This window comes from Sylvia atricapilla, chromosome 8 (genome assembly GCF_009819655.1).
Source record: "Sylvia atricapilla isolate bSylAtr1 chromosome 8, bSylAtr1.pri, whole genome shotgun sequence".
Lineage (NCBI taxonomy): Eukaryota > Metazoa > Chordata > Aves > Passeriformes > Sylviidae > Sylvia > Sylvia atricapilla.
In genome coordinates this window covers 20,233,672-20,258,931 of record NC_089147.1, presented here as the reverse complement: position 1 = coordinate 20,258,931, position 25,260 = coordinate 20,233,672, and the positions used below count along the sequence as shown (strand labels likewise).

General features: G+C 40.9%; 1 protein-coding gene across 37 annotated transcripts in view; it reads left to right on the top strand.

The window, feature by feature from the left end:
- The window catches only part of SORBS1 (sorbin and SH3 domain containing 1), a 161,917-nt gene that overhangs the window by 119,960 nt on the left and 16,697 nt on the right, over positions 1 to 25,260 (top strand). For 20 of the 37 annotated variants that reach the window (XM_066323990.1, XM_066323992.1, XM_066323991.1 and 17 more), the window contains 12 exons: positions 114 to 176; positions 2,936 to 2,983; positions 3,098 to 3,221; positions 5,523 to 5,637; positions 8,819 to 8,902; positions 11,624 to 11,689; positions 12,258 to 12,359; positions 13,719 to 13,768; positions 16,628 to 16,803; positions 20,647 to 20,732; positions 22,300 to 22,467; positions 23,905 to 23,951. In XM_066323990.1, the coding sequence (XP_066180087.1) occupies positions 114 to 176; positions 2,936 to 2,983; positions 3,098 to 3,221; positions 5,523 to 5,637; positions 8,819 to 8,902; positions 11,624 to 11,689; positions 12,258 to 12,359; positions 13,719 to 13,768; positions 16,628 to 16,803; positions 20,647 to 20,732; positions 22,300 to 22,467; positions 23,905 to 23,951 (1,129 nt within the window). The remainder of the gene's footprint in view (positions 1 to 113; positions 177 to 2,935; positions 2,984 to 3,097; positions 3,222 to 5,522; positions 5,638 to 8,818; positions 8,903 to 11,623; positions 11,690 to 12,257; positions 12,360 to 13,718; positions 13,769 to 16,627; positions 16,804 to 20,646; positions 20,733 to 22,299; positions 22,468 to 23,904; positions 23,952 to 25,260) is intronic. The other 17 variants (XM_066324010.1, XM_066324005.1, XM_066324017.1 and 14 more) reach the window with 8 other exon arrangements.

Genomic DNA, 25,260 nt, shown 5'->3' with positions numbered 1-25,260 from the left:
AGTGTTATTAAAGTAACACTATTAAATGATATGGTGATAGAAGTTGGGGGATGAAGCAGAACCTCCACTTCATTGTGGATAGTCTCAAAATCCACCGCTTTTCTCTGCTGCAGAAGAAAATCCTTATTCTCCTACATACCAGTTTCCTGCGTCTACTCCTAGTCCTATCTCTGAAGGTAATAATAAAGGTCCATATATATTTTTTCTGCACAAATGCTGCCTTATCGATTTATTTTCTTCCTGGATTTTTTCTAGTTGCTGAGCTTTACGCTGCCTCATAGTGATTTGCTGCACTCTAAGCATTGCCTTGACTGTATGATGCCTTTTTAGCTTTGCAGTGCTCTTCTGGCTTTGTAACTAGTATTTGACTAATGCTGCAAACTTGGGGTTTGCTTGGTTTTATGCACTTATCAGTTGCGTGTGCAGTGATTATTTAACATGTCTAGATTGCTGACTTTACATGTAAAGATAGGCTTAATGGAGATTTCTCCCCACCCCCTTTTCAAATCAATAAATTTCATTAATTAGTTGCTTCTGGTTTTTAACATTAACACAGTATTAGGGCCAGACCCAGAATGTCACTGAAGCATATCAGTAAAAAGGCTGCTTGCTTCAGTGGGTTTTGGATCAGTCCCTCAGTGTAGTCTTCTAAAATAAAAATAACTTGGTAACAAATGTTCAGGGCTGGTCTTAGTTGCACTTGGCATATCTAGGCAAGGACAGAGTTTGGTCCCATCAGCACATCGTGCAACTTGAAATAACACTGTCTTTACCTTATCTCTTCATGTGCTCAGCAGATTCCTTTAAACTTCATATTCAAATCAGAATAGTTTGCAGTCATGTTTCAGGGATGGTGAAACAACATCTGTTGCAGTGATAATTGTGTGACTGTGGAAAATATTTATATATGAGAAACATTGGAATCTGCTGCACACATTGGGTGTACAGACATTTCCTAGTTGGGAAGTTGTTGGTGACAGCCTTGTTGCCTTGGTGCTTTGATGACACTTTAGATCCTACAATCCAGGAACTTGCCTACTTAGCCTGTGCCTCAAGCCAACCCTGGTGAGACTATTAATTAACCATTTTATTCTATGTTTCTATTAAACATCTGGTGGGTATTGTGTAAAAAGAAAGCATGCAGTATGAGGTGAGATACTCAAAGAAGGCAAGGAAATGTAAGGTGTATTTCACTGTTAAAATGAATGTGGATAACGTGCAGTACAGGTATCCAAGGTACTTGATAATTTCTTAGTGAAATACATTAGGTGAAGAGCCCTGTCTAGCAAATCAAAATGCAGGGTAAGTTATTTTCTCTTGGCAGAATGTTATATGGGTATGGGTGAGAGAAAAAAGTTTCAGTAATTAATGGATAAAAGAGTTTTACAGAGAATATTTCCTTGTTCATAATGAGGTTTGAAAATCCATTTTACTCATCTGGACTAGCATAGTTTGCAAACCTAATGATGACAATATATTAAAGAGTCTGCTCTCCCATAAATGTCCCCTATACACTTAGAAATGTGCATATGAAAGTAATTTGCTGGTTTGTATAGTTGAAATTTTATTGGACTAGACACTAATTTTTATTCTCAGTATATTGGGAAACATTTCTCTTAATATTTGCTTGGATTCTTTTCTTGATAATATACAAAATATTTGATGATGTAGATGAGTTGGAGGGGTTGCAGTACATGTTTCATGTTTAGAAAACACTTCAAAGATCCATAATCAGTGGCAGTGTTTATACAGAGATGGGTTGGAGCCTCACTTTCATGCAATTAATGTCAGAATGGATTGATGCATAAGATCTCCTAGAAACATCAAGTTCTGGGCTCCCTTCAAAAATATATTCAGCATTTCTAAAAACATAAAGGATATGTTCAATCCATGAAATGGAATCCAAGCCTGCAGATTCTTTACCATCTAGAGGGAAACAGCCTGTCTTCTTTAAAGGAATCAGATTTTGAAGTTAGAAGCTTATGGTAACCTGCTTTGTGAAGAAGAGTCACATGGATAGAATGCAGCTTTAAGAAACAGAACATATTGTTTTAATACTCAATTCTGATTTACTCTTTAACATTATCAAATCACTCTAGATTTCTGTTTCGGTATTTTGTGTGTAAAAAAGAAGGAAATGTCGACACTCTGCTTTGTAAGATACTCACTTTTTGAACTGTCAGGCTGGTGCTGTGACCACTTCCTTGGGGGGCTGTTCCAGTGCCCAACCATCCTCTGGTGAAGAAGCTTTTTCAAATATCCACCCTAAACCTCCCTGACAACTTCAGGCCATTCCATTGGGCCCTGTCACTGCCAGCACAGAGCAGAGATCAGTGTCTGCCCCTCCTCTTCCCCTCACAAGGAAGCTGTAACTGCAGTGAGGTCTCCTCTTGTCCGGGCTGAACAGACCAAGTGACCTCAGCTGATCCTCATACAGCTTCACCGCAAGGCCCTTCACTGTCTTTGTAGCCCTTCTTTGGATGCTCTCTAATAGTTAAATACAAGAATCATATGTGATTCTTAGCGGGGCTTCTCAGCTGTATTATTGTGTCTAGCACCTAATGAGTTATTTTAATCATATACTATGGCTTTTGGATCCTCTATTTATCTCTCAGCCTTTGATAAAGTGGATCTATAACTCTTGCTGTAGAGGAGTTTTATGATAAAAAGGGATTATTTTCTGAAGTACTTTGAGAGCATGGAGAAAGGTATTAGTGTAAGTAGTATAATAATGTTTATATCCAATCTAGGAATTATTTTCAAATGCAATTTAAACATCATTGGAATTTTATTTTTTAGGATCCTCTCCTTGTGGTAAGTATTGGGCATATTGCTCAAATTATGGTGAATGCATTAGTAGAAGAAATTAAAGAGTCTCTGGTGCTTCTTCTTTGGGCCTTTTTCAACTCACTTGCAAAATACTTCTGTCTTTCAGATGAAGATTCTGATTCATGCTCTCCTCGTTATTCCTACTCTGAGGACAGTAAGTAATTCACGTTTCTTGTTTAATCTGTCAAACAGAAAGGGCGTGTAAAGCATGTATTTATTTGCCTCCTGTCCAGTTCACCAATATTCCTGTATGTGACTTATCCTACAGGCAGAGCCCAAGTTCCCCGCTCCAAGAGTGAGATGGACAATATTGATCCAGAGAAGGTTGTGAAGAGGTCTGCCACTTTGCCACTGCCAAACCGTACTTCATCGCTGAAATCAAGCCCAGAAAGGTGACCTGAACTAAGTTGTATATAGATTAGTTCTGGAAGAATATCTGAAAGCTGTGAATGGGAAGGGGATAAAAGTGGAAGCCTTAGGTCCACACTTGAGTTAAACTTATTTGGAAGTCGGATATGTAGTTTTTACTCTGAATCTTTTACTAGGTGGCAGTGGACTCCTTTGTTGTTACAGCTCAGTCCCCCATTCTGTCTGTCTTTTTTATCAGGCATCACACAGTCTATTGCACAGTCTCCTGCCCGAGGGAAGAGTTGGGTGTCATGCTAATACAGTGCCTACCACATGGGCACAGTGGAAACTCTTGGCTCAGTGTGACACTGTAAAGGCACTTCAGAAAACAAGCAAATAGTAATAACTGTGGTGAAACAAAATTTGGATTTATGTTGAGTCTTGGTAAAAACTTAGTTACATTTTCCATCTCTGAGGAGTCCTACCCATATGAACTTTCTTGCAAGTAAGTTCTAGTCAGCAGCGTCATTTCTGATCTTTGGGATGACTTCCCTCCTGTTTTTTTCTTTATTATCATGTGTTTTAAACTTCTTCGTAACAGTAAGGAATGTATTTATGAAAAGAAGAGAAAGCAAAATGAGGAAAGAATATTTTATGTCCTGCTAAATTTTCCCAGCTCTTGAGCTGTTCCTCCCTCCCTTGCCATCTTCAACATGTTCTTAGTGTTTTTCACTTACAGCCTCAAATGAGCAAAGCTGTAATTTGACATTGCTGCTTTAGTGAGCATCTCAGGTCACTGGATCAAGAGACAAAGTTTACTGATTCCTTATGCAGGAATTGAAGGCATAGTGTATTTGCTCTCTGAGAAAACTCTTGCAAGTGAAAGGGTTATTATAATTAATGCTTCCTATTATCTACTGGCAAACCAGTGCCTCACCAGAAATTTCTCTGTGATTGGAATCTAAAGCAATCAAGTTAGTCTGGACAGGAAAGATCAACCTTGTTGAAATTTGTACCCTGTCAATGCCAGTCATTTTGGCTGTCCTCTTGCCTTAATTTAGAAAGAAAAAAAAATTAAATTGGTTGTCTCTGTCTCTCTTCAGCCAGTGGAGAGAGTTTATGCAGCTCAATGTGTGTTTCTGTCCTAACCAGATCAGAAGGGTAAGGGAGAGGAAACCTGGAGCAGCAGTTTTGGATAGATGCCTCACTTTTGTTTGGTGAATTCTGGGTGAGATGAATCCACATACACATTACCCATAAAAAGACAACATACCAGGAGCAAAATCAGAATTAGTTTATCATGTTAAAAGGGCTGCTTTCTCAGCGTCTTAGATGTTGGAGTCCAGGACACCCCCTTAGAGAGCGTTTGTTATTCTGCATTAGATGTTTGATTATATAAATTTTGAGACCAGCAGGACCTTGTAGGATATGGACCCTGAATTCTTTGTTGTAGCCATGGTTCCATGCCTGAGGTGTTTTTATTTTCTGAAATTCTTTTCCCAGGGAATTTTCTGTAAACAGGAGAAATGTTTTTGTAACTGTATCTATGTTATTCATTCCTTTTTCTAGGAGGGACTTCTTCTTGATGTCCCTCTGGTCTGACCAATGTGATTCAAGAGGTTTGCCTTTGTTTCACCAATCAAATTGGTCTGTGTAAAACAGTATAAAAGGGAGACACATCCCAAAAATAGAAGAGTCATTTTCAGCCTTCTGAATCTCGGAGTCTGTGTTGTTGTAGTGTAAAACAGTGTCACTTTGTGACTGTGGTTTTAACTGTGTCGGTGTAGGCACTGCACCTAATTATAGTGGTTTGGACAGTCAATGGACTGTTCTTAGCCATATTAAAATAGAGCAGCCTGAGATAATTCATTCATATCTCTAGAAAAAAACCTCCTCTTGGAATCCAGAGTGCCCTCAGAATCCAGGGCAGTGGTAGTCAGGTAATCAGCGATGTGGCTAAAAGGCAGAAGTTTAACAAAAGGAATTTATTTTGAGTTCTGCTCCAAATTTGGACATGCTTATATTTGTGAGCTTAGTTAAAGCCTATCATTTAGCTGTTTCCAATGGCAAAAGATTTAGAAGTCTGGAAGTTTACTGAAAGTTCTTAGAATAACCCCCCTCCACTCCAATTGTTTCAGCAGCTGAGCTGTATCCAACTCTGCCTGCGATAGATGAACAAATACATGTCCGGAGCCCTGCTCCTCTTGTAGCAGGCTCCTTTCCTAGGTTAAAAAACATACCCTGATTAAACCATTATTAATGGGGTAAAGCATCTGTCAAAATGGAGTGTTTGTCTCCACAGAAACCCCACAGTATTTTGAGTTAATTGATCTTTCTTTTCTCAGGACTGACTGGGAGCCTCCAGACAAGAAGGTGGACACCAGAAAATACCGTGCAGAACCCAGGAGCATTTATGACTATCAGCCAGGGAAGTCTTCTGTTCTGAACAGCGAAAAGATGGTAAGGTTTGATTTATCCTAGTTTGTGGCTTTATCCTGCAATTGTTAAATACTCACTAAATGCTTGTGTGGTTCCATTTGGATGGGATTCCTTATGCTTACATTGCAGTGCTTGTGTGATATTTTTGAAAACTGTTCTGCATAACTTCCTAACATTTTTGTTCTCTCTAAAGCAAGATCCAGGGGAATTGAGAGGCTTCTTTCCTTTTGGACATGTTGTTTTCCGTGTTAAGTATGGATCACTAACCCTAGTTTTTAATCCATGTTTGACACTGTGACCTGTTCAGCAGCTGTTTTGCCAGCTGTACTTTTTCTAGGCCACAGCATTAGCTGATGCAGGAGAGTTGAAGGCATTATGCAACAGAGAAGGCAGGTACAGTTTTGATATTCCTCTGATGCTTTAAATACTGAACTAGTTTTTAGAGTGCCTTTAATGTGCCTCAGTGGATACCTCTGAGGTACATTAGGATATGGCCATCTTCCCCGGGCTGCTTTTTTCCTCAGCTGGATCTCACCACTTCTGTGGCAGAGGTGGCAGGACTCAATGTGAGCTCTCCAGCTATGGTGGAACATAACCTGGCATATTGAGTGAGCTGTTACCAATTTCAGTCTGAATTAGTATGCAATGCTGTGAATTGTGACAGCTAGGGACATACAGAAGTCTCCTTCTTCAGCCTTGGCTGAGAATACTTGACAAGAGACAGGCAGAGAGGAGATGCTAACCTCATCAGCTAGTCCTGTATAAATCACCACAGATCACTTAAGGAGTCCTTCCATGGTACAAGTGTGACAGTGCAACTGCTAGAAAATACTGAATGATGTTAATAGTGTATAAAGATGGTGCATCAAGATATAATTGTTCTATAGAGGAATTAATTTGAAGGATTCAATTAGAAGCGCTAATTGCATGTGAGTTTCCAAATGCAAACTGGACTTTGTACCTTAAGAGCTCAGACACTGATCCATGCATGGAATAGATAAAGGAATGCTCCTGAAAAACGTGCCAAGGATTTTACACAAGAGGGAATAGCAATTAAAATCAATAGAAATGTAAGAATCAAGTCTGGTTTGGGACCTGATGCTTCTCCTTAGTATTTTGGTGGGTTTTCTTTTTTCCTTCCAAGTGTAATCAAGGTCCATCACTTTTTGAAGATCCTGCAACCAGCTTCTTTTCACACGTGTGTCCCTTCATTGACTTCAACAAAGTTGCTCCTGATAGGAGCATGATCCTAATGCCTATTGCAATGGGCGGTGGATGACTCCCTCTTGATACTACTGGGTGTTGGCTCAGCCCATTAGAGAAGTGCCAGTGAGGAGTGGTTTGAACATGGTATGAAACCTCCATTCCTGCAGTCCATCCTGGAGCCAGATTTCTGCTGACTTAAACATCAATTTTGTCTCACGGTAAACAGACAAGATTAAAATTTGTGGCAAAAGGCCAGCTTCATCTGTGTACTTAAGCATTTGCAAAAGGTCTGTCATCACCAGTGGCACTGTTTACATGTTCAGACTTCATCAGGTACTGAACTGAGCTGTGGAACCAGAGTCTAAAAGCCGCAAGCAGAACAATCATCAGCATAATTGAAAAAAATTGTGTGTACAGAGCTCATCAAAACCAAGATGAAAGTGATAGCTGTGTTACTTCCAATGTAATTTTATGAGCTTTGATTTGAAGCCATAGACCAAAGAAGAAAGAAGGCCTTGGAATAGTAGCTTCAGAGTTTCCATCGGTGTCATTAAATATAGCAGTACTATAGTGGTTAGTGACTGCATCTTTCAGGGAGGTGCAAGAAATCTGTGAAAATCTCCTGGTAATCACACCCACAGCTGTGACTATCAGAATCCTAATCCAAAACCATTTCAGAGCAATGAATAGCCTCCTGTTGACATCGGTGGGCTTCGTTTTAATGTAAATGCAGTTATATAAGATGAGTGCTTTTAGCTGGAGTGCAGTAAATAAAAAATAGAGGTATTGATTCCTTTGTGCTTTTAAGAAATGGCCAAATCATTATCCAGGCCATCAGGCATTAAACATGATGTAACTATTTATCTTGCAGTGCCTCTTATTCAGCATCAATCCTGAGCTCTTTTCCTAGAGCTTTTCTTTTTTGTGATGCTAATGGCTGTGGCAGAATCTGGGACATCCAAGTCCAGCACTGTTGTCAACTGCCTCAGTAACCCCATCACAAAATGATTTCCATGAGGACACTGCATGTGTGAGGCTCCTTCTTCCTTGCAATGGAGCACTTGATCATAGTGGCACAGCAGACATAATGTGCTTATGTTTTTAATGCACTGAGATTCACTCTGTCTTAGACTAGGTATGCTGAAATGCCAGAATTAGCTAGATGTCTTTTGGGGAGTGGTACCTCAGAAGCACTAGCAGTGGACTTTTATTCTCTTATCTCACCAGCAGTGTTTTCGAACAGATAGAACTATTTCATGTTTTGGTTTGTTTCACTAAGACAGATGGTATGAATGAAAGGGAGTTTCCTTTTCAGCTGTGCTGTTTTCTGTCCTGTCTGATTTTCCTTCATTGTAGTTTTGTCTGATAATCTAACATTTATTTGTGAAGAAACATGTAATATTGTCGCTCTATCCATCCTTTCAGAGATCTTTCAGGATGCACTCTCTCTGACATGTGTCTCGTATGATTTAGAAAACCACCTTCCACTCTGTTTGCAGTGTATAGAACAGGGTTTCTCACATGTTCATGTGCTGTTAAAGATGCAGTGTTTGATTCAGGTCTTACTGAGACTCTCTTTTTTCCAACCAAATTAAGATTAAAAAAAAAAAAAAAGTACATGCAGCTTTGGACTTGATAAAAGTGTCTGACAGTAGGACTGAGGGAGTGCTTGACTCTCAGCTCCTCCATTGAGTTGCCCTGTGACTCTGGGCAAGCTGCATAATCTCTCTCTCTATGTGGGTCTCCTGACCTGTAAAATGCAATTCATTCATATTCATGTTGCTCACAATTATGCTATTTGGCTTTAACTGATGTCTGCAAAGCAGTCATGGCCTTTATGACAAACATGCTATAGAAATTCCAAATTATAAGGCTAAATATCTACATTTTAGAATGGACACCATGGGATCTGCATCTCTAACAGTCTCTTTCTGTGTATTCTTTGCATAATGTTATCCTTCTCTTTCTTCCATTCCCTTATCACCAACTCCTTTAGACTCGGGATATAAGCCCAGAAGAGATAGATTTAAAGAATGAACCTTGGTATAAATTCTTTTCGGAATTGGAGTTTGGGAAACCGGTAAGTTTGATAGTTGCAATGACCAATTAAATCAACCTGCCTTTATTTAAAATTTATTTTTATGATTGTCACATCTCTTTTGTAGGCCCTAGATCTGAAACAGCTGCCTTACACATTTAAAGATGTGATTGTACATAATGTCATCCTGGTACTAACATAAAGCAGCTGTTCTATGGCCACTTTTAGTGTTTTGAAGCCATTTACAAACATTCCCCACCTTCCAGCACAGTGTATCAACAAGGTAATATTTTTTCACACACCATAGTTCAAACTGCATTCTTGTTGTTAATGTTAGAAATAATACCCTGTGCTCATTCTTAAAAGTCCTTATTTAAAGCCCTTATTCTCCTTCTGCCTAACAAGAACTAGGATGGCTGATAGATAGCTTTAAGTCAAGGAGAATTATTTATTCCCATCTCTGGCTTGTAAACTGTAGGCCAGTAATTTCCAGCTCTGCATAAACAGATCATGACCTTGTTTCCTGCTTATTTCCTTATGCATGTAGTTGCCCATTGCATAAAATGGTGAGCATTAGCCTGTGTTGAATAGCCCTTGCCCTTCCCTGAAACAAAAGGAGTCTGAGAACAGTGTTCTTTCCTTTCAAATGGAGCTGTGTTGCTATGTGTGGAGAGGAAAAAAAAGCCTTGATTTCTCCTCTGGAAAAAGATTAACTAAAGCTTAATTATTCAATAGGACAAAGAACATTTTCATGGAGGGAACACATCAGTGGTCATGGCTACTGGATAAAAAATGTGACTTTAAAGCATTTTATGGCCTGGGTTCTTACTTATAAACACTACTAATTTAGTTATTAAATACTGTTTAATAAGCTGCTCTCACTACACCAGAGGGTCAGTATCAGCCTCTCACATGTATTCAAACGTAGTGGTGGCTTGTCATTCCTGCTTTCCCCTTGAGGTCAGTAGTCAAATGCCTATGCACACAATTTTTGAGTGCTCCTGAGATTCCATGTGTTTACAACAAAACAGAAGTGTGTTTTAAGGTTCAGTAATGTCTTCAGAGACAACTGCACATGGACATTAGAGAGCAGGTTTCCTTTAAATCTAGTCTTTCTTCTGATAGAAGTGACAAAGTTCCTCTGCTCAGAATGTAGCTACCTGGAGTTGTGTGCTCAGTTTGATCACATCATAAAAATAGTGAAATTTTTGCTGAAAAGCAAGAGTGTACAGTGGTTGAGTCTTTAATAGAAAACTATGTTTTATAACTATGGATCTTCCATCCTAAGCTAAAGTAGTTTCAGCAGCGTTTGAGATGAAACCTCCTAATGTTAGGCAGTAAAAGTCAGATAAATCTCACCTCACTGAGGTTTTAAAGTGTTGTCAGTATAAGGATTTAACTGCTCACAACTTGTCATGCTTTAAGGTTTCCACAGTGAGAAGAAAGTGTTTATCTTTACTTCATGTAATTAATAGCCATCTGCTTTTGCAATGAGTGAAGGTTTGTCATCTCTGTGGTTAACAGAGATGTGGTTAACATCTTTGAGTTAGTGTGAGTTAATGGAAAATGTGTCAAAGAAAGAAGATTTATACCCTTAGTCCTTTCTACATGTGGGGATATACCTGTACTTTAGAAGTGTGGATTTGTGCTTTTAGCCATGCAGCCTTGGCCTTATTCCAGAAGAGGGTATCTCAGGGCAGTCTGTCTCATGTTCAGCAGGCCATCTGTTCTGGAGACAAGTTCCCCACCTTGCTCAGGGCACTTTTGTTAAGTGCTGCTGCCTTATAAGGCTTGCCTTGAACTTCCTTCAGTCCCAAAGCCATGCAGCCGTGCTCCCCAAGAACTATGCCAGTTCCTGAATGTGGAACTCCATAAACAGGGCTTCAGTGTTAGGCACTTGAATTCAGGATGGCATCTCAGACTTTCATAGCTGGCAAAGCCTTCTCTGAGCTTCATTGCCACAGCCCAAAGAGCATGCTTTTTGTAGCTTTGCTCACTCCAATCATGGGAGTCCAGTCTTTTACCCTGAATAATTCTGCCTCATACTTATATGTGCATCCAAGCAGGAAAAAAATAATTTTGAAATTGGCACTTTCAGTTGTAAGATAGATTTTAAATAAGTAGTTTCCAAACTTTCTTGTGTCCCACTCTGTCCACCAAAAATCCCCACAAATGAACCCCAAACCCAGTGAAATAAAAAATAACTCTGCATTCTCATTGCCCCACAATGCCACCACGGGAAAATCAGCCATTTGTTCACATGGTATGTATTCATACACTGATGGAAGTGAGAAAGATTTTCCCTTTTCTTTATCAAAGGCCCTTGTTTTTCCCTTTCCTTTTGAAAAGATGAATGAGCAAAACAAATGCTTTTTATGACTGTGTAGTTTTTCCCCCATTTTGTTTTGTTTTTTGTTAAGAATGCTTTAACCAACAGCTGTGGGTACCCTTTAGAAAGTCCAAAATCCCTTAAAGCAGCTTGCAAAACAAAATTTCCAAAAACGTTACTGAAAACAGCCCCTTCCACGCTGCATGTATTTTCCCTTTTGACCCCATGATTTCTTAATATTTATGCTATAGCAAATTTATCCCTCTTTCTCTCACTCTTTCTCTGTTGTGGTTTGTTGTTATTTTATAATTTCTTTTCAGTGTTGATGCAAATTCCCTGTTGTATTTCCCCTCTGTTCTAATCCAATTTCCATATTCTCTGTGATGTCTTTCCTTATCTTCATTTCCTCATTTCCTTCCTCTGCTTTCCATCAGCCTCCAAAAAAGATTTGGGATTATACTCCTGGAGATTGCTCTATCCTTACTAGAGAGGATAGAAAGGTAATTGTGTCTCACGTACGTTGCACTACAGCATCTAGCGCGTATATATGTGTGTATGTGGTTTTCTTTTTTTTTTCTTGTAGCATTGCTTGGGTTTTGTGTGCTTGTGAGTGATTTTTTTTTAATTGGGCTTGAGCTCATTAGCCTAACAATTAAGTAGCTAGTAAATTGATTTAATAAACAATTCTTAAACATAATCAGGCATAATTTAGAGTGGTTGTTTTGCTATCTTGACTGGCAATGATAATGACACTAACAGCATATTGCATATTATTACAGTATCTTTTTTTTCTTTACAGGTGGGTTTTATAACTTTATGGTTTGTAGAAATAGATTCTAGCAGGCCTGTGCATCTCTTGATTTTAATGTTAATTGCCTAAAGCTATTTTCTCTATAATGATTGAAATGTGATTAATTGCTAGTGATTTTCTGTGTATTGTCCATACCACCTTCCTCTTTTTTCAATTAAAAAGGCTCTCTTTTTTATTTTTTTTCAAAATTAACATTCCTTTGGTTTCCCCTAACCCTAAGCATTGTTTTCCCATTCTTCTTCTCCTTCTTTAACCAGAGTGATCTAGAAAAAGACCTCTACCTCTACCAGACTGAGTTAGAGGCAGATTTAGAAAAAATGGAGAAGCTTTATAAAGCACCACATAAAAAGCCACAGAAGGTATTTCCTATTCTTTTCATGCTGCCAATCCCCGTTTCCAAACTCTCTGCTCTAATCTATTCCCTGCTGGATGATTATTAAATGAGGTTGGGATAAATAATGGTTCTGAGCGTTCTGAATGCATGGCTTGCTGTGTCGCTGTCAGAAATAATAGAATGTGATGCTGAGAATCCTGCTTGAAATCCATTTCAGATACAGTGATTTCCTCTCTTGCCCCACCACCACGTTCGCATTCAGCTGCCCCCGCCCCCATCCCAGTCCCCGTTTCAGGTTTAGAGTTCAGTGTCTGCAAAAAAAAACCCTCTCTATTTTTCACATGAATAGGCAGCAGCAGCAATCAGCTTAAAATTCTTGGTTGGCGTGTCACGTCATCATCTCGTGCCTTTCAAGCGTGTTGCCATCTACTCTGCCTTCATACAAGCCCCGCTCTCTGCCTGGAGCTCACACCTACCAAGGATTTTGGATATTCCTGAGAGATTTTACACAATTTTCCTTAAGCTGCATCTTGCTATGGCCTTCTAGGTCAGGTCAGCTGCTGCTGCTGCTGCTTCGAGGGTCTGCAGGACTCGAACCATGAAATGATAGATTAATTGGTAACACGCCATTTTTTCTTTTTTTTTTTTTTTTTTTTGGTTGCTGATTTTTTTTGAAGCTGCAGCATTTCATCAGGACTTGGAAAAGCTGCTTTTTCAAACCCAAGATTTGCTTTTTCTTCCTAGATAGAAATCCTCATATAGATGAGTGGGCGCCAAATAGAGAATTGTTTCTAAAATTGCCATCAATTTTTAAATAACGTATCTAAGAAGCCTTAGATGGATTTAAAGCAACGGCTATGAACTGGCTTTTGCTATTGAACCTGTGCAGCTGGCATTGCTTGTCTTAAGTAAGGAAATTCAACTGAAATGTCGCTTTTCTTTTTAGAGCTTTGACGTTTTTTGAATGCTGAGGAATGTATTGTGCTGCAGAAATGTAATACACCTTTAAAGCAAAGGCGGGCAGTGACCGGTTGGGGGAAAGCTTGGGGAAATAATTATGAGCATGTGTCTCCTGGTCATGGCCCAGCTGGTTATCTCTTCTTGCTTTTGGCTTTATTCACAATGACTCATTTGCAGACAAAAGAATAGGCACTGCGAAAAGGCATCGGCTGTGCTAAAAACCTGTCACTGCCCTGAAGGAACTCACGAAAATTGTTGCTTTTCTGCGAAGACATTGACAGCTTAAATTGCATTTAGATTTAAACCTCAATGTCTCCTGTAGGCTAATATTGAAGCGATAGATGGAAAATTACTTAAGCAAGTCTTTTTCTTTCTCCTCACGTGTAAGTGCCTATCAATGACTCCTTTGTTTGGACTTTTGCAGAATACAGCAGGTGTTACTCCACTGGAAACTTCCACAGACCATTCTTCCTAGTAAGTTTTTCAATTGCTTGTTGATGTCTCTTTTACAATCTGAGGTCATGTAGGACAGGGTATTGGACATTGGAAATGCTTTGGCTTTTGGGGGGGATGCAGACAGACAAATGCATGTACCATAAAAATTATATGAGTGCTTTAGGTGAGTCCCGGTACATTGTCTGCTTTTTGATCCAGAATGAGTTTTGAAGTGATTACATGAGTGATTGCATTGTCTAAATAAGATTTGCTGATTGTACTTGGCAGTGGCTTTAAGAAAAACAACAGACCTTTAACTTCATCTGATGAATTTTGCAAATTGACTGTATCTTCATGCAAGTAACATTATTGTGTGGAATACACAAAAAATGTTTGTTACACATGTATGATTGGCTGCTGCTAGATATTCCATGTTGCATGCAGCAGATCAGATGGATGCAGCTGATGAAAGGCAGTAATTTTCCAGCCTACAGGAAGAGAGCAGTGGTAGAGTAACAGTATTTCTCAAAGATCTGTTGGGCACTGCCTTTTAAGTGGAATATGTAATGAATGGTATATTCTGTGTCAATGACTTGTACATAGAGTTGGCTTGTTTTAGAAGAGGAACACACACGAAATCCAGAGCAAGATGCTGAGCTGTATTGAGTTACTTGAGTCATTCTGAGTTATTTGAGCCATGGAGCCAGCCCCTACTGGGAGCCTGCTGCTCCTTATAATTATACTGAATACTCAATGTCCATAGGCACAGTGATCCCCTCTATGAGGATGGTTTGTTAAAAAAGGCAGGTTCTCCTCCGCATGTCCATTAATACCATGTGTGTTCACTGCCCCTCTGGGGGCCTTAGAGGTCTCCTGTACTTCTTTCAACACAGTTTCCTTCTGTCTGTGTTCATTCTCATGGGAAACCCACACAAATGCTGCAACTGTTTTGTTTTGGTAGGAAGAGAGCAATAAAATAAATGGAAATCTCAGAGACTAGCATAAATATCTTATGTGTGCAAACAACTGGTAAGGTTTCTGCTCATGGCAGCACTATCTGTGCCACACAAAGCATTCAGGAATGCCAGTGGAGAGGAAGCAAGCTGACTGTGCTGGGAATGGGACACAAGAGTGAGGCCCAGTGGAGTTGCACATTTTTCCCTGCCCTGCCGTTAGAGAGCAGAGAGAAAAGATAGCTGGAGCTTATTGTTTTGGGGTTGTTTTTTTTTTTTTTTTTCAGTGTTGCTCTCCCTTCATTCACTTGATGTTGCAGGCTGGTTTGGCTCTAATACAGTACTTCTTGCTGGCCTGAATAAGGGAGCAGTTAGTGAAGAGACTCTGCTCAGTGCATCCTCTATCTCCCCCAGGTTTAGCCCCAAAGGGGGATTGTTTTGACCCTTTGTTTTTTAACAACTAGGCTAACAGCTAACCTCAGGGCAGCCATTATTCCCTGCAGCAACTGGCTGGGTTTCCTCAGATACCTGACAAAGAGATGCCCTCTTTATCAGAGATAACCCTAATAAACAGTAGCCTTGTAGCTATGGGTCTGTTTGGGCATTGATTAGGTTGAAAACCTGACAGTATTCCCTTTCTCTTTCGTGGTGCTTTTCCTTCAGAAAGTAATTTATGGGACTGCATATGACCTGGTTTTCCTTGTCCGGAAACTAAAGTCATCTTTGCGATCCAGACATTGTGTAATTCCACCTCCATAGCCAGTCCTCTGATGTGCTGAAAGCTTTCTCTTTACCCCAGAAGTACAGCATCTATCCAAAATAAACAGATACATGCACAAATTTATCCACAACAGCTATAACCACAAACATTGCCAAATTCTCATAAATTTGAATCACTCTTGGACATCAGGATGTCAAATATTTCTAACTGGAAAATCTGTATAGTTTTATTTTTTTCGAATTTTCCAGCAGTCATCCTTTGGCCCCAGAATAGCTTTGTGTGAGGCTCCATCTTATTCTGAAGAGCCTGGTTGAGCACGAGAACTGGTATCAGGTTAGCTTAGCTTTTAGGACAACAGTTTGCCTGACTGCTTAGGAAGTCTTTTGCATCTGGAAAAGCCATTTATACCATGACATTGTCAGTTAGTCTTTTAGAGAGAAAACGAGGAAATCTAGAAATCAGATGTGTGAGCATACTTGTGCATAGGTTCATGACTAGAAAAGGATTTGCAATAAATTTACAGTCTTTAAAAACCTAAGACATTAAAATTGTACTAATTTTAACAGCATTTTGTTTATATACATGCATGGTAGACCTAGAGTCCAGGATTTTTTATTCCCTGAAGCAGAAGCCTTTGGCAAAGCTGAATAGAACTGTGTGCATGTATGGGAATGGGAATGTCTCTGGCAATTAAAAGAGTATAGAATCTATATCCCTTTACTATTGCTTCCCTGCACAATCCCCCACTGATGGGCTTCAGAAACTGCTCAGGGAACCAAACTGTAGTGTTGACTGAGAGGCTGAACTGGGTGAGATGACCTCCTGAGCACTTGTGCTTTGTAAGCATGGGACAGACATAGCTAGTGCTTAAGGAGAGAGAAGTGGAAGCTGGAAGGTTTTGTGTACTTCCAGCTAGCCAATGAATTTCATTGTGTCTGTAAAGAAATCATACATCAGCTCTGTGACTGTTGTCTCGTCTGTAAAACAGAGGAGTGCTTTCCTGCTTCCTGGGGGACTGAAAGTGGAGACTTGCCTCACGTGGAGGATGCTTTGGTAGTGCTGAGCGTTATTGCAATGTATTCATAACGTCTTCATCAGCTCCAGTCCTTCATACACAGTCTATTCTGCGTTCTCAAGTGTGGTGTTCTTTTACTTTACGTGAAGTTCTCAGCAAACAGGTGTGACCTCCCGGTGTCTGTCTCCTTTTTTTTTTGTGTATTCCAGCTCCACTTATTCACCCAACTACCATGCAGTGAAGAGGGAGTCGGAGCTAGCTCTGGGGGACCCTGCTGCCTTGGAGAATGAAAGGCAGATTTACAAGAGTGTGCTGGAGGGTGGAGATATCCCATTCCAGGGGCTGAGTGGTCTCAAGCGACCTTCGAGTTCTGCTTCCACAAAAGGTACGTGGTTAGAACACTAACCTCTTCTCCATTTTGCAGTGTCAAAAGCCAGGTGATACGGGCAAACTGTTGCAAGGTTTAGAGTCCTATTCAAGACAGTTGAGACTTATGCTGTCCTTCTTCTCTGCCATCCCCAGTGTTCCCTCCTTTTTTCTCTGACCACAATGGCCAATATTTTTAATGATGCCTTTACCTGATCCAGGTTCCTTTTCTCAAGAGAGACAAGCTCCCTCCATTCAGCACCTCAGCTGCAGCCCACACCCTCATGTTCTTCCTCAAGGCTGCTTAGGCTGGCCTTGCTGTCCATCTGCTCCCACTGCCTTGCTATTCTAGAGGCCTTCCCTGCCTTTTCTGTTCTTCCCACAGCAGTATCTCAGCAGGCCACACCAGTCTGCTGGCCTGGCTACCCTGGTGTAGCTGGTGCCCTGTGCTCCACAGCCTCCTGCCTGCCAGGGGTGTGCAGAGAATGCACTGACACTGAACCAGTAGTTGCTGGCTGAACCAGGCCTGCAGGCTCTAGGAATGTGAGCCAGGAGAGACCAATCTCATCCTCTTCCCTCCCCCTGTTGGAGACTCCAAGAGACACAAGGAAGAGCATGACTTCCATTATAGAATTGTACTGGGGAATGTATCTCTGAGCCAAATTCAACCTAAAAATGGCTTGAGATGGGGAGAGGACTGGAAAAGGAATGTGCTGGGTTTCTGAACTGCTCTCCCTAAAAATAGTACATCATACCAAAAAGGTCTCTCTGTCTCAGTCTTCCAGCTGTTTTTCAGCATTTTGTCAGGCCTGTAAGGCAGGGAGTCAAACTGGATCTGAACAAAAAAATCTGTTCAAGCAGTTCCCCAAACTGCAATTGAATCTGAATGGCTATTTTGACATTTGAATTTGAACTCAAATCAGAAACAGACCTAAAAACTGCAGTCTAAGCTGAAACCAGACTGAATCCTATTTGGGGAGAAAAAAAAAAAAAAAAAAAAAAGTCCTGATCCGACTCCTTGAATTTTAAAGCAACCATGGCCAACCACACTGAAGGACACTCAGCTTATTCCTAGTATGGGGAATCTCTCTAAGCAGGCATCTCTTGGGCAAGGTCAGCTGATGTGGTGTGCTTATGCTAGCACAGGCAGCCTCTGATTGTTTTCTCCCTCCCAGGAATAAACTGTTTGGCAAGCACTGTGGTGAGACCATAGTTGGTGTGATTACTGGCTTGGTATTAAGCCATTTTTGCAATGTTAGTGTCTCTGCATTCTTGCTGACACCCTGATCCTGCCCAGAGTTCAGCTGCCCTTTTCCATGGTGCCACAGCTTCCCTGGAAGCTCATGATGGTTAGCACTTTTTAGGAGGGTACCTTGAAAGTGCTCCAGATTTGCTTCTGGCCAAGCCTCTCATTTTAGAAATGTTAGCAGCACTTCACCTTCTCCTGTACACATGGCTTGTTTTGCAGTTTCTTCCTGCTTTTCTTTATGTTTTGGAATTTTGTTTCTTTAAGGTGCATTTTATGAAATCCAAGCATGTTCTTTCTCCTTTCTCAATAGCTTTCTAGCACTTGAGCTAACAGGTTGTATTTATTTTATTCTGCATGCTTACCAGTGGATCGTAAAGGTGGGAATGCTCATATGACTGCACCCTCTTCAGTTAATAGCCGAACCTTTAACGCTAGTCACACTGGTATGTTAGGTCACGCATGTAAACATAAGAAGCCCTTATCAGCTGCCAAAGCCTGCATTACTGAAATCCTCCCTTCTAAATTCAAACCCAAACTAGCAGCTCCAACTGTTCTTGTGCAGGACAAGACGGGTATCTTGCTGTCTCATGAGAAAGCTCAAAGCTGCGAAAACCTTCGTAGCTCCACTGCCTTGTTCGATAATAAAAAGGCTTTTATGGTAGACATAGGGGAAAGCATAGAAAACATCTTGATGAAATCAAAGCAAGAGTATACCATCAAATCCGGCAGTACCATGAGCCTGCAGGAGTATGGCACCAACTCTAGGAAAGGCTACCTGTTCGCTGCCTCCAGGAAGAGTGGGATGGAGTTTACAGCACTCTATAAAGACATGCACCAGATCAACCGGTCCAGGATCCATTTGGACACAGCCTCCTCCTGCAGCGTGAAGGACATTGCATCGCAGTTTGAGAATGAAGCAAAGGACAGGATGGAGCACAGCCTTAGTCGAGAGGATTCAGAGCAGATCCCCAAAGACACCGTTTCCTCCCGTATCAGTGCCTTTGAGCAGCTGATCCAGAGATCCCGATCAATGCCCTCACTTGACTTTTCAATTGGGCAAAACAGACCCACCACTTCTCTTCAGTCTAAAACTTGTCTGAGTGCTGCATACTCTGCAGAGATTCTTCTGGATTTGTCAAAAGCACACCAAGAAGAGAAGGATGTTGCCAGTTTTGCAGATAAATCCTCCCGCTCCTGCAGCAATGTGGAGGACACGGCTTCGGATGTCAGTGATGTCATCCCTATGGACACACTTTCAGCTTGCACTGATGAGATAGATCTTCTCTCAAATGCCTCTAATGACAGTGGCAGCAGCAGCAGCAACCTGAATGGGCCTCAGAAGCATAAAATCAACAGATGCAAAGGCACATGCCCAGCTTCCTACACCAGGTTCACTACCATCCGAAGGCATGAACAGCAGGCCTCCAGGAACCCTGATTCCAAAGGGGATGTCTATGGGGACAGGCACATGCTCCCCAGAAATGTGTACCTAATGAGCCCACTCCCATTCCGATTGAAAAAGCCCTTCCAACACAAATCCTGCAGAACTCCGCCCCCAGACTGCCTGGCAAGCCTGGCAGTGCCCAGCCCTGAGAACCCAGACGACCCCATACAGCTGCAGGGGAGTGTAGGAAACAAAAGCCACCACTCCCAGCACCAACCTTGCTCCAGAAGTGGGCCTCTTGCCCCCAGGCGCCTGTCCTCCTTTGACATTGTGGAGAGGCTTAGCTACTTCCCCACCATGGGATCTAGCCGGGATAGCTTCGTGGGCCGGGCTGACACTCCTGACTCCTTAAACAATGGGAACCCTGTTTCATATGCCCTCTACCACAGCCTGGACACAAACAACAACCCGCAAAGTGAACTTGGGACGTACCTAGGAGGTGGTTTTTGTGTTCTTTACCGGTGTCCCTTTATCTGTCTTCTTTCTTCCATTGTCCTCCTCTTTTCTTCCACAACCCTTGCATTTTTACATCCCACTTTTGCATCCTCTGACTCTTTGGTTTTTTTTCCCCTAGTGTGTCTAATGTCCTTTTGCGTGTCTTGCTGAGCAGTTTTGTTCAGGACTTGTTAACAGCTGCACTTCTGAGAAACAATTTCCGCTGCATTTTTAATCACATCAGGTTCAGTTTATCTCTCAAGCAGCTCTGGGGATGCAAGAATCTCAGCATGAGATACTTCTAGTCCTGTATCATTTACACACATGGGAATTATAAACCAAACCCAGATGATTTGCTTTAAGGAGTAGTTTCTCAAGGTCTAGTTGTGTGTGTGTATGCGTGTGTGTATTAAACTTTTCTCAACAGTAAAATGCCAGATCATACTTTGATGGCAGTGAATCTTTTCTTCACAAAGTCCTTCTATGTCTTTACTCTTTCCTGTATCATTATTTTCTCTCTGTTCTTGGATCTCTGTTCACGTGTACAGCCCAAAAGGGAAAAAAATGAAAATGGATAAATTATCATCATCTGATTGGCAATTTGGTCAATGGCAATTGAGTATCCTTACTGTCATAATGGAAACAAATTGTTTAAAAATATCTATTTTTTTCCTTTCTGGTTATGCTAGATAAATCCATGTGTATTTTAACTTCCTTATGTTGTTTTGAAGTAGATTCAGAATCACCAAGGCATTTTGCATCGGTTGATTACATGGAAACTCCAGAAGAAATTCTCCGCAGGCGGCATGATGACAAAGAGGTAAACCCCCCTTTATGGCCTTATAACAGTAGTAGCAGCTCCACATACAAGAAATATGGCATTCAGCCTTACATAAGGACAGCTTGTATGTCCATGGCTGTGTGTCCTGGAAGTTAGAGTAACAAGCAGTGTTTCTGTGTTTTACTTTCTAACTCTCTGCCACTGATTTGCTGTATAATTTGTATAGTCCAGTTCTGCTTGTTTCAAATAAACCTGATAGTTCTTATCAATTGCACAAAATTATATATAGGGGCTTTAAGTAATGTAAAAAGATCAGAAATGTGTGTGAGAAGTGGTACAGCACCCTAGTACTTGCAGGAAAAGACTGGTAATCTGTAATTGTTCTTCATGCAAGCCACTTGAGTCAGTTTTAATCAAATTGGTGAAAACACTATTTTTCCTGTGCGGGTCCTCAAGTTTTGAACAGCGAGTGTAAGATGTTTGAAGCTATCAGAAAGTGGTAAGTTTTCCCCCACTGCAAACTAGAATTCCTCATGGTACTGAGGTTGTTGTCAACACAGTGTTGCACTCCTTTTTGAAATGGCTGGCTAATAGTGGGACAAGCTGAAATAATAGGAGAGCCACACAGACTTTTCAGCACTGCATGTATTCAAGCGGAGTTAAAGTAATTATAAAGTGCTTGCTTTCCTGGAAGATGGAATTAATTTCCTCTGCCTGAGGGGGGGAAAGTTTTGCTTTAGTGTTAACTTTCTGAGTTCAGATAATGTTTATATGTGCTTTGAAATATGGTAAAAACCTGCTCTTAATTCCTGTGTGAAAAATGGTTTTTTAATATCTTCTCCTGTGAAAGTTAGTCATCCCCCCACTTCCAAAATCCAGCATGGAAACTCAGGTAAGATCAAAACCCTGAATTCAGTAAGACCTTCTGATTTCAAATGAGGTAGACCATAGCTGAACTCTTCAGCCTACAGCCAGCTCCAGAAGGTGGAAGAATCCTGCACAGATATACAAGAACGCATGTTTCCATTTAGTGTGCCAGTGACTTTAGAGATGAAAAATAATTCTTAGGTGTTTATTTACTTTATTTTACAAAGTGTGTTATATGAGCCCAAAAGAAGTATGGATAACCTGAATGTGGTTAGGCAGTCTCCCAAGCTCCTTAGGAGCTTAGGCACTCTCCCAAGCAAGGCTTAGGAGAATTTGGTGCCTCAGAACTCAACGGAACTGATTCAGGTGTCTTGGAAGTCAATGAGAGATACTTCTTTTTGATTGAAGGGGGTTTGGATTAGGTCTCTGCATTATCAGCAATCTTCTTAGAAGCTCCTAAGACCTGCCCAAAACTTAGAAAAACTCCTCATTGACTTCCATCAGCTTTGGATCAGATCCTCTGCATGAGCTAGATTTCAGTTATGCCATAAGGATGATGTACCTTCTGTGTTTGTAAAATGAAAGGGTATTGTTTGGTTAGTAGAAACAATATTTGATACTGAACTGTAAAGCCCCAGCTATTTGCAGGGACCTCAGGAATCTTAAGTCACATTTATGGCAGCTTTTGAATGCCTTTAACTAGATGATTTACTGCCCATTTTATGCAATTTTATGGCAGAAACTTTTAGAGGACCAGAGACGGCTTAAACGTGAGCAAGAAGAAGCTGATATTGCCGCTAGAAGGCACACAGGGGTTATTCCAACGCACCATCAGTTTATCACTAATGAACGATTTGGGGACCTCCTAAATGTAGACGATACAGCAAAGAGGAAATCTGGGTCAGAGGTCTGTTTTAGTTACCTCAGTCTGCTGCTTGACCCAAAGCAATAATTGCCTCTCACAACGTTGTGCTTTAGGCCGACATTAGCTCTTCAGAGAATGTCGTTTGTTGTTTTTTTTTCCACCTTCCCCTTTCCCATTCTGGCTTCATTTAGATCTGCTTTGACTTTTATGCCTGGTAAATTAATTGATATCTCTATACCAAGCTGCATATATTAAAGCATGCCTGCTGAGAATTGCTGGTGCACACCTGTGATGCATGCCTTTAAATATCAGCTACTTAGTCAATCAAAGGCATTCTACGTCTTTTGCATCATATTGCTACATTGTCTTCTTGTCTGTGCCTTATGCTTAGAAACTTCATGTCTTGTTGATCCTGGCCATGCAGCTGTCACATAGGATTTTTTTAGAAATACATTGTTTCTTCTCTTGAAATATGCCTAATGTCCTTTGGAAACAATCAGAAAAAAGTCTCAGCATGTTTCACTGTGTACAACCTGGTTGGACTTCCTGAAAGAGACAAAGGAGTAGGTACATATTTTTTCCATGAGCCCAAGGCACTTTTCTGGAGGGCTGGATATTGTGTCCATGTGTTATGGCCAAATCTCTTTCCTGCCTCACATGGATTGCTACTGGGCTCTTGACAGCAGCTCTGTTTCCCCAGACTGTGGTGGTGGCTGAGGTGCTCACTATGTAGAATGGAGTACACTTGTCTGCCCTTTAGTTTCAGATGCTCTGGAGCCTCATCAATGTGACTGTTTTGTGCTTTATGCTCTGTTACCAAAATAACTTTAAAATTGTCTGAATATTTTGTGGCCATTAGAAAATCAGCCAGATAAACCTTTAGAGCCTAGTCCTGCTGTCAACATCCATTTTGGCTCTTTAGCCACTGAAGACTTTTTTTAAACATGTGCTTAATTTATTTATATTTCCTCTTCACCTTTGTCTCTTTCCTACCAATTGATACAGAGTACATTGGTCACCATGCAGTATTCAGCAGGGCCAGGTAATAATCAATAAGAGCCACATCAAATAATGTTCTACTGTTTTTCCCAGCTAGTAAATTTTGCTTTTCCATTCAAATGTCAAGAGAAATTTGGTCCTGGAGCCCCAGTAACTGTAGTTACTGGAATAGCTTTCATTCATCAGGGTTAGTCACATTTAAAAGTTGACTGCTGTTAAATCTGTTTCCTGTAGAGCTCCTAATTACTGCTATACCAGAAGTTGGCATTTTGTGTCCTGGTGGGAGATGCTCATCCAGCATTCGGACTGTAATACCAGTTGCACGCAAGCTTCTAGCAGAATACCTGCATTCAATTTCCTCTCCATGCTAATCTTAGCTGTAGAAGAGTTTGGGTGATTTTCCTCAGAAGAGGGTTGAAAACTTAATAATTATTTTAATATATTGATTTTTTTTTTTATTTTTTTTTTTTACATCTCCAGATGAGACCTGCTAGAGCCAAGTTTGACTTTAAAGCACAGACACTAAAGTAAGTACAGCTTGTTGCTCCTACCTGGAGTGTTCTTCCTCTGCTTTTTCCCCTAGGATGCAGCATTTATGAAGTGTCATGTAATTGGACTCATGTTTTAGGGTGACTTTCCAGTTCTCAAAGCCAAGTTGTCCATAGTAAGGCAGGGAAAAGTAATATGAACCTTTCGGGTCATAATATCTAAAGGACCTTTAGGAAAATGTCTTCTTTCTCAGTGCATCTCTATCCCATGTGATTTTTAGGGCAAACCTGCATTCTTTACTGCAACAAGTGAGTGCTCTGCCCTGCAGGTGGGTGGAGCCACAGGAGAGGAACATCCTTTTCACTGTGCAAAGGAGAGCCCATGGGCAGATGTTAAACAGATATCCAGCTTTAAGCATGTGAGCCTCTGACTCCGCATTTTCCTGATTCAGGACATAAAAGTCTGCAGAGTGGTCGCTGCTCTCCTGACATCTATGGATATGTCTATGGTCAGCGGATGTTTTAGGTGTTATTGTTGTACCTCCAGGCCCTGTTGTGGTCCTTTGGGTGAATCCCATGGCACTACTTGTTCTTTTTAGGGAAGACTGCTGTAAAGAGAAGCCTGGAAAGCCTCTCTATCAGCATGAGCCTGGAGAAGCTCTCATTTTAACATTGCTAGGGAGGGAAGAAAGAAGAACAGAATTCAGTGAAGGACCTGCTGTTTTTTGTCTCTGGAGCTAATGTTCTGAGAATACTTTTATATGTTCTATAGGTGATGATTTGTAATAATTTATATGGCATCTCCCCAGCACCTGTAATAAAACAGAGGCAGATTAGGTGTAGCTGTTGTGTCCCTTGAGTAGAACATACCAGAGTGCCAGACAAAAGTAAAGCAGAGCTTGTAAAAATCATCTTAGAAAAGACTGTGTTGTTTATTTTCCTCTGGGGACGCAAGTAGTAAGTTTATGAGCCTAGTACAAGCTGGCCACAGTTCTTCAAGCTGCAGACATTCATAATTTTAGCACTGAAGTCTGTGGGTTGAAATTCCAATTTTTAGCCCACTTGAGGTCAGTGATTGCACAACCACAGGCTGCCCATCAGTGTAATCATTGCAGGATCGACTCCACCATGTGAGTATGTTAATCTTATCAGCAAACTAGCTCAGATTAAAATCATGTGTCTCTTTGGAAGGCACTTGTGACATGACTGTTTCAAAACAGGAATTGAGAGCTGCTCATCATATCCAACATGGAAAGTAACCAGTGTCATATTTGGCTTGAGCTTGACTCCATTGCTTCTGGAGAATATGTGGTTATTAGGGCCCTCACAGGCCAACCTTTTTGACAGA